The 15,273-nt window shown below is 44.1% G+C and overlaps 1 protein-coding gene across 1 annotated transcript in view; it reads left to right on the top strand.

The window, feature by feature from the left end:
• Positions 1–13,236: 13,236 nt before the first annotated feature.
• The window catches only part of LOC308319557 (scavenger receptor cysteine-rich type 1 protein M130-like), a gene marked incomplete at its 3' end in the record, with an annotated part of 12,782 nt that continues 10,745 nt past the window's right edge, over positions 13,237–15,273 (top strand). Inside the window, exon 1 of the mRNA XM_080769661.1 lies at positions 13,237–13,331. Within this exon, the coding sequence (XP_080625787.1) occupies positions 13,289–13,331 (43 nt within the window). The 5' untranslated portion in view covers positions 13,237–13,288. The remainder of the gene's footprint in view (positions 13,332–15,273) is intronic.

Below are 15,273 nucleotides of genomic sequence, written 5' to 3'. Positions count from 1 at the left end.
GCTGCTTCGCCGCCATTGGTCACAGCCAGGGAGCGGCGTGCGACAGGCAGCGTTCATTGGCTGCCCGGCTCCCGTTGGCCCCCGCCCCTGTCGGCACGCCGTACGTGCGTCGAATGCCCGACGGTGATTGGCCGTCCTTGCACGTCACTCACGGCGGTTACGTCAGGAAGCGGCCCTTTTTAAACTACCGGCTAAACGTTTGAAAGGCAGCTTTTTTGTTGTTGTTTTTTTAGATGGACTTTTCAGTGAACAAAATTGTCGGAAAATAAAATGCATTATCATTGATTATCAGTCAGCATGACACACTCCATATTTGGGCGTAGCTCCAGTGAGAACTCTATTATGGTAATGATTGAGTCATAGTGAACTCTATGGTTACAGTGAAGAGGGCCTACTTTACTTACTGTATTGATAGTTGGTGAAATTAGGCGGGGTACAAATGGAGTGTATGTGTGCGATCATGTGCACACAACTCCAAGGGAATGTATGAGACTGTAACAAGGAGAACTAAAGTAACTGTGTTGATAAAGTTATTTTAAGTGCACTAAAAATGATCAGTTGCATCTTCTCCTGTTTATGCTATTGTATCCATGACGCACTCAGGCCACAAGAGGGCACCCAAGGACAAGACTTTTTTTTTATGGTAAATATTTCCTGTAGAAACCACAACTGTTGCATTGTGTATGCTTACGCTATGAGAACAGTGGAAGTACAGTACAGACTACAGATCATCGTCAGTCAGTCAGTCAGTGTCCATTTGAGGAAGTTTGTGCTGTAATTCCAAAACTATACAGGAGAGAATTAGCTCAATTAAGATCACATGTGAAGAGAGCTGTGTGAGTGTGTGAAGAATAAAGATGTATGTAACACGTAGTCCTCAGCACCGCAATGATATCCCAGCAGGTTGATCACTGCACGGACGGGCGCAGCTGCGCACACACAAACACACACGCACGCACGCATGCACACACACGCACACACAAATATGGACTCTTCGAATCCAAACGCTGCGTCTTAATATTATGTAATTATAGGTAAAATGTAGCGCTTTTCTAAATAGGCTACCCAAAGCGCTTTACAGACGACGTACAGAATAATGCTCGGCACATTTTTACAAATGGAGGGTGATTTTTTTTCAAAGAGTATTAAAGTTAGTTTAATAAAGGATGCATGAGCTGAAACGCGCTGCTGTAGTCCTGTAGATTTGAAGCTCATAAAGGAAACAAACAAAATGCATTTAATTTCATTGCATTCAACATAAACACCAGCAAATATAGCCTATATGAGCTCTTCCACTGTAAAAAAAAAAAAACGTAGCATATTTATTTAATTCAAGCATATAATTAGACGCGGATATAAACAGCATAACAGGAAAATGAAAACAACAACATTTGGATTCGAAGAGCGAATAGCTAGCCGCGGTGACCGTGACGTCACGTAACAATGACTACTAGTGAATGTCGCGGCGCTGCGGGTAACCATGGCAACCTGCGTTTGTTGATATCAACAAACAACGCATGCATGACGCGCGTGTCACGTGGGCACGCGGTGACGCGGCAGCTGTCTGTTTAAAAGGCAGACGGTCAACAGTATAGCATAGCCTAACTCATTGTGAACGGAAGGAGACAGACAGACAGACAGGGACCTGACTGACTGCTGCAGCTGAATCTACTCCAACAGCAGCATCATCTCTCAAAGGACGGAGGACATTATACTAGTATTATAGCTACCTATTCACAGTTATTATATCAATTATTCACAGTTAGCCACAGTTAGCCAACCCTTTTTGTTGACACACTCACCATCCATACTCTTCCAACTCTCATCGCACATCGTTGCAGAATGCTGGACATCGCGGTAACCACGATCAAAGAGGAGGAATCGGTGGCTGGTTACCCGGAGGAGGACATGATGCAGGTCACTGCTGCTGACGGCGACAACACGGCTCATTACAGCATAGACGACAGCCTGACCAGTCTCCACTGGCTGAACAAGTTCTCCATTCACCCGGACCCGGGGAGGAGGTGGAACGGAGTCGCCGGTCGCCCGTCCGACTCTCCACCCAGCCCGCTGGCGGGTGACACGCCTTCCTCCACCCGGATGGCCCTACAACACCCGCCTTCCTCCACCCGGATGCCCCTACACCACCCGCCTTCCTCCACGCGGATGCCCCTACACCACCTGCCTTCCTCCACGCGGATGCCCCTACACCACCCGCCTTCCTCCACCCGGATGCCCCTACACCACCCGCTGGCTGACGCCTCGATGCCTCCGCTGCACCCAGGGAGTGACTCCGTCAGGCCTCCTTACTCCTACGCCACTCTCATCTACAGGGCCATACAGGCCGACAACAAGCGGTGTAACACCACCCTCTCCGACATCTACAGGTGGATCGCGGACCGGTTCCCTTACTACAGAAACCCCGGGAATCTCACCTGGCAGAACTCCGTTCGTCACACCCTGTCGGTCCAGGGGTGCTTCCTGAAGGCCTGCAAGGAGCAGGACATGGGCGGGAAGGGAGGCTACTGGCGGCTCAACCCCGAGCGCGCCCACATGTTTCCCGGCGGCGTCTTCAGAGGCAGGCTGTCGGGCTGCTCCCCCTTGCGTCGCACGCCCAAGAGAAAGCTGCCGCCGCCGCCGCAAAAAAGCCACGATGCCGCGGCGCGAGGACACGAAACCGTGGCGGCGACCCGCAATGCCGCGGTGCAAGAAGACGACGCCGTGAGGCCGGGACTCGAAGCCGCTGTGCCAAACCACGACACCCCAGTGCAAGAAGACAACGCTGCGACACAAGTGGCTGAATTAGAGGCCCCGCAAGGCGTCCCCGCGGGCGTGGTGCCAAGCCACAACGCCACTGCACCCGCGGGCGTGGTGCCAAGCCACAACGCTACTGCACCCGCGGGCGTGGTGCCAAGCCACAACGCTACTGCACCCGCGGGCGTGGTGCCAAGCTACAACGCTACTGCAGTGCAAGAAAACAACACTGCGACCCAAGGTGAAGGAGCCAAACTGAGAAGGCTGCTGCCGCAACAACACCACAACAACACCACCACCGTGCCACGAGGACACAACATCCTTCTCCAGCAAGGAGGACAAGGCATTCACAAGACCACCACCGTGCCACAAGGACACAACATCATTCTGCAGCAAGGACAAGGCATTCACAACACCACCACCGTGCCACAAGGACACAACATCATTCTGCAGCAAGGACAAGGCATTCACAACACCACCACCGTGCCACAAGGACACAACATCATTCTGCAGCAAGGACAAGGCATTCACAAGACCACCACCGTGCCACAAGGACACAACATCATTCTGCAGCAAGGACAAGGCATTCACAAGACCACCGTGCCACAAGGACACAACATCATTCCCCAGCAAGGAGGACATGTCATCCATACCACCACCGTGCCACAAGGGAGCACCATAATTCTGCAGCCAGGAGGACACAACATAATGCTGCAACAAGGAGGAGGATGCAGCCGCCCCAGCGCGTCAGTGGAGCAGCAGCAAGGTCACACCACCACCACCACCACCACCACCACCGTGTGGCACGGTGGGCACAACGTCACGCCGCAGAGACACAACATCGTGGTGCAAGGAGGACCCGACGCGGCCAGCGTCCAGATCTGCAGCTGGACCACCGCCCCCTGTGTCCAAATCTGCATGCCGAGCATGCAGATCTTCACGCCCGGTGTCCAAATAAGTGCACACCGAGTCCTTACCAATAAGTGAAGTTGACTCACCGTGAAAGCTATAGCCGCAAAAAGGTGGCACGGACGGACGGACGGACACTCCCTGCTGGCGATGCATTCTCACGGTACAGATGTCCCTAGTATACGCAGTGTCTTCGAAACCATCTCGGATGACGTCCTCCTCAGCAGGAGCTGGTCCTCTACTACTGTGAGAAGGAGCAGTTGTCCTCCAACCTTCCACCTCCGTTGTCCACAAGTGTCCATGGACTCCGGGGCTGCGACATAGGAGATGGACGGTGGTGTGGGTGGTGTTGGATCTCCAGAACCAGGCCTCACCGCTACGACTACTAGGAGAACCTCCACATCTCCCAGCAGCAGCTATACACACCAGGATCAGTTAACCCATTCTGACCTGAGATCAGATTCTAAAAATGTCTTCTACATCTTGACAGTTTTCCATTCTGACCCGAGATCAGATTCTAAAAAATGTCTTCTATGTCAGTCGCTCTTCGATTTTTCAAAAATAGCAGACCTACAAGCTCGTAGATCTGCTATTTTTCAATAGCTAAAGCACGACATGATGCTAACACCACCCCCATCACCACCACCCACTACTTCAATTCCAGGAGGCTTCTACGCCCTTCACACAACAGCCCGAGGGGCTGCTGGTGTGCCCTTGGGGGGGGGAGGGTCTTCTACGGCCTTCACACAACAGCCCGAGGGGCTGGTGGTGTGCCCTTGGGGGGGGGAGGGTCTTCTACGGCCTTCACACAACAGCCCGAGGGGCTGCTGGTGTGCCCTTGGGGGGAGGGTCAAGGAAGATGGAATAGAAAACGTATATTTTTTTTAATAAAAGGTAACATTGGATTGATCTGGATTTTGGCCTGTGTGTGTTAGGAGGACTTCTTCAAACGATCCAAACTTTTGTGTTTGCGGAAGTTCAATGTTAAAACCTTCCACAACAAACTCTACAACGCTCCGCCACCATTTGTAATTTTTATATCTTATTTTGTACTTTTTGAGATATAGCCTATAAACTCACTCCGCCCATGATGTTTACACACTGTAGATATATTTATATTTTTAGAATGTTCACAACTCTGCTGAATGCTAAAATGCAATTGACTAAGCTGTGCAATGTATATACTTACAGTATGCACCATATTATGACATTTGAACTGACCCCGGCTCCCTGTTCATACTTTTAATTAACAAAACATTTACAATACGGTACTTAAAAACTATTGAACACAACTATTACTACTATAGTACGCATCATTGCTAGAGTGTTTGCGGTAAAATTGGTATCCTAGCTGACCTGAACATTTGTTTTATGTTTTTTTTTTAAAGCTGGGAAGACAGGGAGCCCCCTGAACAAACACAGCAATATCAGAATATAGAGCTATTTAACCCTCAACAAAAACAATATCAACGTACTCTGCCTTTAACACTATTCAACAACATACTGTAATAGTGAAAACACTGTTTCTACAGGAACTGTATTTTCTACTTTTATTATGAGCATCAAATCATGTCTTTCATATTCTCAATACCACAGTATGTCATTAGATCGTGAATTCCTTTCAGATGGTTGCAAAGCTGTCTTTGTTTTTAAAATAAAAATTGTTTTACAATGACGATTATGGTGAGTGCATGGTGACTGAATTTGTTAGTGTACAAATAAAACATGCAAAAATGAAAACGTACAGGTCCATTTGGTTTCATTTTACGCTCTAAGAGTTAAATTATTGTTAAACATCTGCATTACGTAATTTACAAAAATTAGAGAATTTGTACAATAATTGTTATTTTGATCAACGTTTCTGCCTGTTCTCTCTCCTAATGGTACCAACATCGATAGTAGGCCTACAGCATGGAACTGTGGACAAAATCTTATCCAACGACAACAAAATCTAAGTTTTGGATCTGAGAGGTGGCCCAAAAGCTGAATAAATAAGGTAAATATCAGGCCTTGATATGAAAAGAATGAAAGCCACTGGTTTAAACGAAGACCAGAAAGAAAAAGCTGCATGTTCTGGGATTTCGAGAAGGTTATTAAGGTTAAGGTTATTCTCCTCTCTCCACCTAAGTGAAAAGTATTACATTTACTCAGTGGTGCTCAATATTTCATTTCAAGGACCCCAAAAATCATATGCAATTGCCCACCGACCTCCATCTGAAAATATCTTGTTCCAGGGACCCCCCAGAAGCTCTGAAAGAATATATATTCAAAGATTCGCACCACATTTTCACGATTTTTCTAAAATGGCAGACCTACAAGCTAGCTTTGTTTTCATACCATGGATGTGATAAGAAAATGTATCAAACATAAGGGAAATATTAAATAGTATCGGGTGTACCAGTTTGAGCGTTTGAGTCAGTTCAATGGGAAATTACATTGATTAAACAAACGTTTCATTGATCGAGCTGTACAATGTTATATACAACCCTAAACTAATTTTAGAATACACTCTGTAATGAAGACAGCTGACTGAACATATAATATTGGCCAATATGTCAAATATGTAAATTAACACCATTAACAACAGTTGTACAATAAGCCTATAATGAAAAGCTCTGTAGAAGTTAGTAGTTTATATTTTCTAACGTTATTCGTGTAGGCGTATTGATTTTCACATGTTTCCTCAATGTGGACGACGCAACTGGTGGGAGTTACCTTTGCAGGAAACCATGGCCATTTATTGCACTTTGCGTGCTCAGCCTCAGAGTCATTTCCCTCTCTGTTAACCACACTTTTTGAGACTAAACTCACTCCGCCCATGTTTTTTACACTGTAGATATATTTATATTTTTAGAATGTTCACAACTCTGCTGAATGCTAAAATGCAATTGACTAAGCTGTGCAATGTTACTGTATACTTACAGTATGCACCATATTATGACATTTGAACTGACCCCTCCCTGTTCATACTTTTAATTAACACTATCTTCAAAACATTTACAATACGGTACTTAACCCATTCTGACCGGGCACCCATTTTGGTGTTGGCATCATGTTATGCTTTAGCTATTGAAAAATAGCAGATCTACAAGCTCATATCGCGCCACCGAGTGGCGCGATACGAGCTTGTAGGTCTGCTATTTTTGAAAAATTCGAAGAACGACTGACATTTTTAGAATCTGATCTCAGGTCAGAATGGGTTAATCAGACCAGTGTGTGTCCCGTGGAAACCTCGTATGAATCTGATCTCAGGTCAGAATGGGTTAAAAACTATTGAACACAACTATTGAAAAAGGTTAAAGCTTCCAATAGTACTCATCATTGCTAGAGTGTTTGTTCAGTAAACGGCGGTAAAATTGGTATCCTAGCTGACCTGAACATTAATTTTATGTTTTTTATTTTATTTTAATTAACACCATTAACAACAGTTGTACAATAAGCCTAATAAAAAGCTCTGTAGAAGTTAGTAGTTTTTATTTTCTAACGTCATTCGTGATTTTGACATGTTTCCTGCAAGTTACCTTTGCAGGAAACCATGGGCATCGCATTTATTGCACTTGGCGTGCTCAGCCTCAGAGTCATCTCCCTCTCTGTTCACCACACTCTCTCTGCGGCGGTGAGCGCTCGCTGAATGCACAGAACACTTGGTAGCCACATCCGCCCCACTCACTCACTCACTCATCGCAAAGTGCATTATAAATGCGATGCCGTAGTAGTTTCCTGCACCAGTTGCACGTCCACATTGAGGAAACACCTCAGAATCAATACGCCTACACGAGTCACAAGATCAATCTACTCACTCATGTATATAGGTGGGGTGACGTCACCCCAGTAACTTGGCTCTGCATGCATGCATGCACGCACAGACACAGCGGAGCTAAATGACGACTGATAGATAGATTTTATTTCGGTTAACCCATTCTGAACGGGAACCCATTTTGGTGTTGGCATCATGTCATGCTTTAGCTATTGAAAAATAGCAGATCTACAAGCTCATAGCGCGCCACCGGGTGGCGCGCTACGAGCTTGTAGGTCTGCTATTTTTGAAAAATCGAAGAACGACTGACATTTTTAGAATCTGATCTCAGGTCAGAATGGGTTAATCAGACCAGTGTGTGTCCAGTGGAAACCTCATATGAATCTGATCTCAGGTCAGAATGGGTTAATAAAAGGAGGAGTGCATACAGACGTACAGTACACACATTAATTTCCACTAGTGGTACTAGTGGTACCGACTGACGACTGATGAGAACCGTTAATGAAAAACGGCTCCGGATCTGCAATGCCGGAACCATGGTCTGAAATGGACCCGGTTCCGAATCCCAACCCTATAGATCCGGACTAGAGTTTAGTGGGCCTATAGAGTTCCCCTCAGGTCATGGGTAGGCCTACAGGGGAGTATGGGGAGTGGGGGGTCACTGGATTTCTCCCTGGGGACTTGGAGCACAGAAGAGCAAAGTTAAGAAGACCCTCGTGGTCTTCTCCTCTCCGAGGTGGCTCATACATGTCCCATTAAAGCTATATGGGGCACTTGAGAGCCCAGGACGAGTGCTCATTAGGCAGTTAAAGAGATTGGGGCTTGTCTGTCCCTGTGGTGGTAGTTCTAATTAAGACCTCCATGTTGTGCATTGCAATAGCCACGTTCCAATATTCAAGTATACATTCTTCATGTCCTCCACTCCCGCCCTGGCATTGAGCGAGAAGGGGGGAATAGACCTGCATAGGTGTGGAGCAGATAAAATGTACATTAACAAGGTCAAGTCAAGTGATATATTACAGGAGAATTCCATACTATAAAGGCTTTCTTACCTTTCTTTGTAGTTGTTACGTCCCCATCAAAGAGGTCCAGGGGTTATTTTGTGCAAAAGCTCCTTATTGGCTATTTTCCCTACCATAAGCCCTCAATGAATTGCATGGAATTGAGCTATGTGGTGTTGTGCTAATTCGCTTATTTCCATCGCTCAAAATCATAATTGTTTTGTATATATCCTCTCTTCATAATGTAAATCTATAAGAACCACTGACATAGAAACATGGGTTTTTATGAAAACTGTCAGGATTTAGAAAACTGTTTTTTGTTTTGTTTTTAGAATAGTCCTCAGGACAAAATGGGTTAAGTTACAATTAACGTACACAAGGAACATTGTGTACAATACAGTATGCACCATAAAAACACAATTTACCTTCATCTCATAGAATCACACTGATTTCCAGTTCAGTGTTTTCAACACTGTCAGAGTTTAATGGTTTCATCTTAGAATCACACTGATTTCCAGTTCAGTGTCAATTTCAACACTGGCTACGTTTACATGAGCAGTTAAATCCCCTTTTCATTCCGAATAGAAGTTCAATCCTATTAAACGTTGTTATGTAAACACCTACAAAAACTTACATCCGAATGAAAACGCTCGATGCGATCTAAAAACCATTCCGATGTCACTGGCCGGATTACTCCGATTTTCAATGCGATTGAAAGAAATTTGACTCATGTATACACTGCTTCGGATGTAAATTCATTCTGGTCTTTCTGAGCATGCTCCAAGGCGCTCATATCCAAGGCGCGCCGTCGGCGCCGAGGAGTTTGCACATAGAGCGCGTTATTTCGTTCCTTTTTTCAGATCCGAAATCCACAAAAAAAACGTGGAGCAGCAGCAGATGAGATACCCCTGATCTGTGTGTGTGTGTGTGTGTGTCACGGTGTGTGTGTGTGTGTGTGTGTGTGTGTGTGTTCAACAACGGTCTCTCTCGCTCTCTCTCAAAAATAACGAGCGACTCGATACAATAATAATCATCAGTGTTGCGTTGCGTGCCCTGGCCGTGCTGTAGATACAAAGTATAGTAGTAGGCCTACAAATAAAAACGAGATGATCACCTTCTCAGCGGAGAAGCGGAGCCGCAGCGGGTGGGGAAAAAAAGACGGTAAACACTAAACATGTATCATGTCTTCTATCACTTCTCCATATAAACACTCATTCGGAATGACCATTTCCCATGTAAACTCGCGGCAAAAAACATTACATCGGATGTATTTTATTCTGAAGTATTTATTCGGAATGATCACCCTTCATGTAAACGTAGCCACTGTCAAGAGTGTAATGGTTTCATCTTAGAATCACACTGATTTCCAGTTCAGTGTCAATTTCAACACTGTCAGAGTGTAATGGTTTCATCTTAGAATCACACTGATTTCCAGTTCAGTGTCAATTTCAACACTGTCAGAGTGTAATGGTTTCATCTTAGAATCACACTGATTTCCAGTTCAGTGTCAATTTCAACACTGTCAGAGTGTAATGGTTTCATCTTAGAATCACACTGATTTCCAGTTCAGTGTCAATTTCAACACTGTCAGAGTGTAATGGTTTCATCTTAGAATCACACTGATTTCCAGTTCAGTGTCAATTTCAACACTGTCAGAGTGTAATGGTTTCCTCCGTTTCCAAATGGCTGCATGGGAGATCACAGATTAATTCACATTTGCAATTGCAAAGGCATTTTACATAAATAATCTCAATCTTGATTGCGGATGGAAATGAGCTTCTATAGTTAAATACGACACGTTTCACATTGGATAATTTGTCATCTGATTGAATTCATGTTCATATACACATTGTCCTGTCCAAGTAATTAACAGTAAATAACCCATTTAGACCTGATTTAAAAACATTCACTTTGAAAGAATATATATTCAAAGATTTGCGCCACATTTAAAAAAATCAAAAATCAAAAATAGCAGACCTACAAGTTGAGCTTTGAGACCTATGAGCTTGTAGATCTGCTATTTTTCAATAGCTAAATTATAACATAATGTTTGAAACACCAAAAGGGGTTCCCGGCCGCCCCAGAATGGGTTAACGGTAATTAAAGCACTGTGTGCCTTATTAGTGCTAACTAACTCAAATGTAATATTTATATTGCTCTTACTCAGACAGTAATATAATAATGTGATATGTCATTACTTTAAAATGAAGGTAATAAGTACAATATGTGTAATATCTGTTATAAGAAATAAAGTAACTTGCCCAGCGCTGCATCAGTTGTGGTGGATGGCGTTGGTAAAGACTGCAGGTGGTGAGACCCATCTATAAACACAGTGCTTCTATTTATTTAGTGAATGCAGATGTCAAGGCGGACTCTCAGTCTCAGGGAGTGTGTATTTACTCAAACACAAGCGAGATGGACCTCTCAAGGCCTGAGAGGCCAAAAGGGTTAACCTAAAAGTCCAAATGAAATGAACGGGGGAAAATAAAAGTGAACCGTCTCTAAAGGTTGAATTCAAATGGTATAGCCGCCCGCGACTAGATGACATGTCCTAAAGTAGGCCGCAGGTTGCGGTGGTGAAAAACAACCGTGCTGTTTTCATGCTCAGACCCAGCCCCACACACACACACACACACACACACACACACACACACACACACACACACACACACACACACACACACTGCACAGATATAGCTCCGTAAGGGACCACTCAAAAAAAAATAAGCAAGGTGCATGCTCCTCCTGCAGCCTGTGGAGAAATGAGGAGCTGGAGCATTCTGGGAGAAAGTTCGGTTAAATAGTGTTTGAGGAAGACAATGGCCAGGTGTCTCCCCTTCCGCTGATTGCCTCTGGCTCTGCCCTCCGAACCAGCTCTAAAAGGGTTAAATGGATTAGGCAGGCATGCCACACACACACACACACACACACACACACACACAGTCTCACACACACACACACACACACACACACACACACACACACACACACACACACACACCTCACTTCAACCTGTTGTAGACGGCACGTGGTTCATCTTGTTTGACATATTTGATTGTTTTGTTTCATGCAATTAAAACACTGAAACATGTCCGACCAAAATATAGTTCAAGCTGTGAGACGTACTGTGTTGTTTGTTGATGTCTGTGTGCTAGTATAAATCCACACTGAGATAATTGGCAGTGAATGCTGAAATGCTTTCTCTTGTGGCCCAATAAGAGTCGACTCATTTGCATCTCATGCAACATAATGGCTGCTGTTGCCACTGTGGGTCTCATGGCTCTTAGCCTGGGCACCATTTTATTTCGGTATATGATCCGGGCTGCAGCCGGATGATATGCTTACGTCATGTTGTATAGGCAATGGTTTGCCTACAACAAACAGGAAGCTGTTTGTGGCTTCCTGTTTGAATAAAAGCAATAAAAAGCTCTCGTAAGCGAGAGCTTTTATTGAGAGGGAAAAGGAAGTTGTTGCCGCCTGTTCATCCTGTCTGGCGACTACAAAACAATACTACAACATGACGTAACCACATCATCCGGCCCCAGCTCAGATCATATGGACTTTTGAAACAGAGACCTGCAGGCTTTCCTCCGAGGCGGTGGAAAGCCTTGGTGAGGCGAGGTTACATCGCTCTATCAAAACAAAAAGGCTCCATGTGTCACGAAGCATTAAGGTGTGACAAGGAGGAGGAGACAGATCCATATTAATATCCTATATTCATTATTATTTTTTGGCCACGGGACCGCAGCGGGAGATGGGAGGTTAACCAGCCCACCAGTTAGTTAGTTAGTTAGTTAGTTGGTTAGTTACACACACCTGCCTTTATCCACACATTCATCAATCACTCTGTGGACGTTCAACTTATTATGACAGCCCTGGGCCTAAAACTATAGAGTGTCGCAGTCCCGGTCTGATTAACCAATTCTGACCTGAGATCAGATTCATACGAGGTTTCCACTGGACACACACTGGTCTGATGAACCCATTCTGACCTGAGATCAGATTAAAAAAATGTCAGTCGTTCAAAAATAGCAGACCTACAAGCTCGTAGTGCGCCACTCGGTGGCGCGCTATGAGCTTGTAGATCTGCTATTTTTCAATAGCTAAAGCATAACATGACGCAAACGCCAAAATGGGTTCCCGTTCAGAATGGGTTAAAGTATTCATTTAAAGACAGTTTGGGCCGATCAAATCATTAGAAAGAAGAAAATAAAGGCAGGAGACAACACTATTTGTTTTGTTTTTTCTTCTTATAAATGATTTGATCGGCCACAAAACATTGTGTTCATTGTCATGATTTGTCACGATCCGAGTTGGCTTTGTCCGCGGCGTAACCGTCTTTAAATAAATACTTTAAGAAAAGCCTATGGGGAAAAATGCATTGGGATTTATTTCCTGGGCCACTCGTTGTTCTGAAAGGGGGAGGGACTGCGAGCCTTATATTGCTTAATGCTAGTCCTGAAATTGAAGGACAGAAATCTGTGGCTGTTTGTGAGGACCGTTGCTTGTTATCACTTAATGATAAAAGCAAATTAGTACACAGCAGGAACAAACACGCGCGCAAAAAAAAAAAAAAAAGGCTTCTAAAACAGTTTTCTGAGAAACTAAACTTCTATACAATATGTCAGCGGTGCTTCCTGTCGTCTCAGTGTCGTGGTCAGCTCTTCAGAGCGCTCTCTGTCTCTGGTTAGTTTCACACCTGCCGTCTCCCCGCCTGTACCGAAACAACAGAGAAACCACACAGTCGTATTGTGACACATCCTCCCGCCCTCAATAAAGGGCCGTGATACGGAGAGACTTGTTCAGTTGAGAGAGAGTCCAGTCTGGATAACAGCCATCCTGCAGCTATACTGGCCTACACTCAGATATGGATACAACATGGATTCTGGTCTACCTGCTGTGGAGCTCAGGTACAGTTAGTTGGCACTTGGTTTTAATGTCTGCTTGGCCATATAATGCAGTGCGGTGTGTTTTAATGTCTGCTTGACCATATAATGCAGTGCAGTGTATTTTAATGTCTGCTTGACCATATAATGCAGTGTGTTTTAATGTCTGCTTGACCATATAATGCAGTGCAGTGTGTTTTAGTGTCTGCTTGACCATATAAGGCAGTGCAGTGTGCAGGGAGGGAGTGTGTTTCAGTGTCTGTGGGACAGTAAGGTAGTGATAAAACATGCATACTGCAGGTCTACCTGCTTTTTGGACTGCAGAGAAAACAGATTCTACAAATGTCTCCTAAGTCCTGACAGTTTTCTGAAAGCCCTGTGTTTCTATGTGTCAGTGGTTCTCACAGGGTTAAACCCTATGTTTCCATGTGTCAGTAGTTCTCGAAACTATTTAATCTCAAGGACCCCCAGTGTATAGCTGCCCTCGAACTGTGAAATAATCAGATGTGGATGGTCTCAACGGGTGTAATTTATTTGTCTTCAGGTACAGAAGAAGATCACTGGTACACCGTGAAAACTATAAAATTGAATAAATAAATACTTTTAGAATCATACATTTCATAGTTTCACTCACCACAATAATCATAGTTTCGCTCACAATAAAGCAGTGCATTAGATTCATCACTTCAGTATACGATAAACAATAAACATGTTCATTTAAAGGTCAATTATAAATAATGCAGTGATACAATAACTAAGCACCATAACCAAGATACCAGAGACCAAACGAAATACCACAACACAAAATACAATAGACCATAAATTAAATCATGAACTCAAATGAAACAAACAAACACTGCTGTACCTCGCTCCGCTTATCGAGGGTGCTAAGGGCTGGAAGGCCACCTTATTGAGCTTCACACAGGAAGCACAGCAAACAGGCACTGTGTCACCAAACAATCAGTACTGTGATCTGTGGGTACACGGTCCACATATTGTATACTGAAGCTACAAACATTTCAATAATGTCGAGTCAACTGGGCAAACATGAAGTTGCAAACATATCATACCATGTGGCTCTGCAGCTAGAAACCCTGCATCTCTCCCTGTCACTCTGGCTGAGTGTGGTGAGTGGTTCTGATGTGAGTGAAGCTATAACAGGCTTCAGCTAGATATGTGTTAATATGTGTAACAGGAAGTGTCAAAATAAAGGTAAACCAGAATGAGCAAGGTAAATAACAAATTAACTTCAAACTAAAGAAAACATTGAAGTTAAAACCAAGTGTCACAGGCACTTACACCCAGGATTATCTCCAAAAAATAGCAGCATATTATTCAAAGATTTGCGCCACATTTTCTCGTTTTTTTCCAAAAAATATCAGATCTATACAAGCCATGGGCGGATTTAGGGGGGGTGCAGGGGGTGCACTTTCAAACTTAACTTATGGCTTCTGACTGTAGTTTGTAATCATCTCTCTTATCATGATATGACTCGCTGTACGGCTGTAGTGTATGTTTGTGAGCTGCTGTACTACCTAAATAACTCATTTTTAGGGGTTAGGGCATTGTAAAAACACTAAAATAATAAAATAAAGGTTAAAAAAAAGTCGCTCGCCAAGCAGGCGCACCCCCTGCCGTCAAGTTCAAAGTCCGCCTATGATACAAGCTCGTAGCGCGGCACTCGGTATGAACAGGTTTTTAATGTCTGTGTGAAAGTATAAGGCCGTGCAGAGTGCAGTTCTGAGACATGGCACACTGACTATGCAGAATACTATAACGTAACGTAGGCCTACATATATATATATGAATGTATATACAGTGACACTGTATATACATTCATATATATATATGTAGGGTAATTTTCTTCATAGTCACTGTTCTTGATCACACTGTAACAGTGTGATCAAGAACAGTGACTATGAAGAAAATTACCCTTTTTCAACAGGAGAGAGAGAGAGAGATTCTC

This window comes from Protomyctophum bolini, assembly GCF_963924005.1.
Source record: "Protomyctophum bolini genome assembly, chromosome: 8".
NCBI classification, from domain to species: domain Eukaryota; kingdom Metazoa; phylum Chordata; class Actinopteri; order Myctophiformes; family Myctophidae; genus Protomyctophum; species Protomyctophum bolini.
Note: the sequence above shows the minus strand (reverse complement) of the source record. Positions and strands in the feature narration are given on the sequence as shown.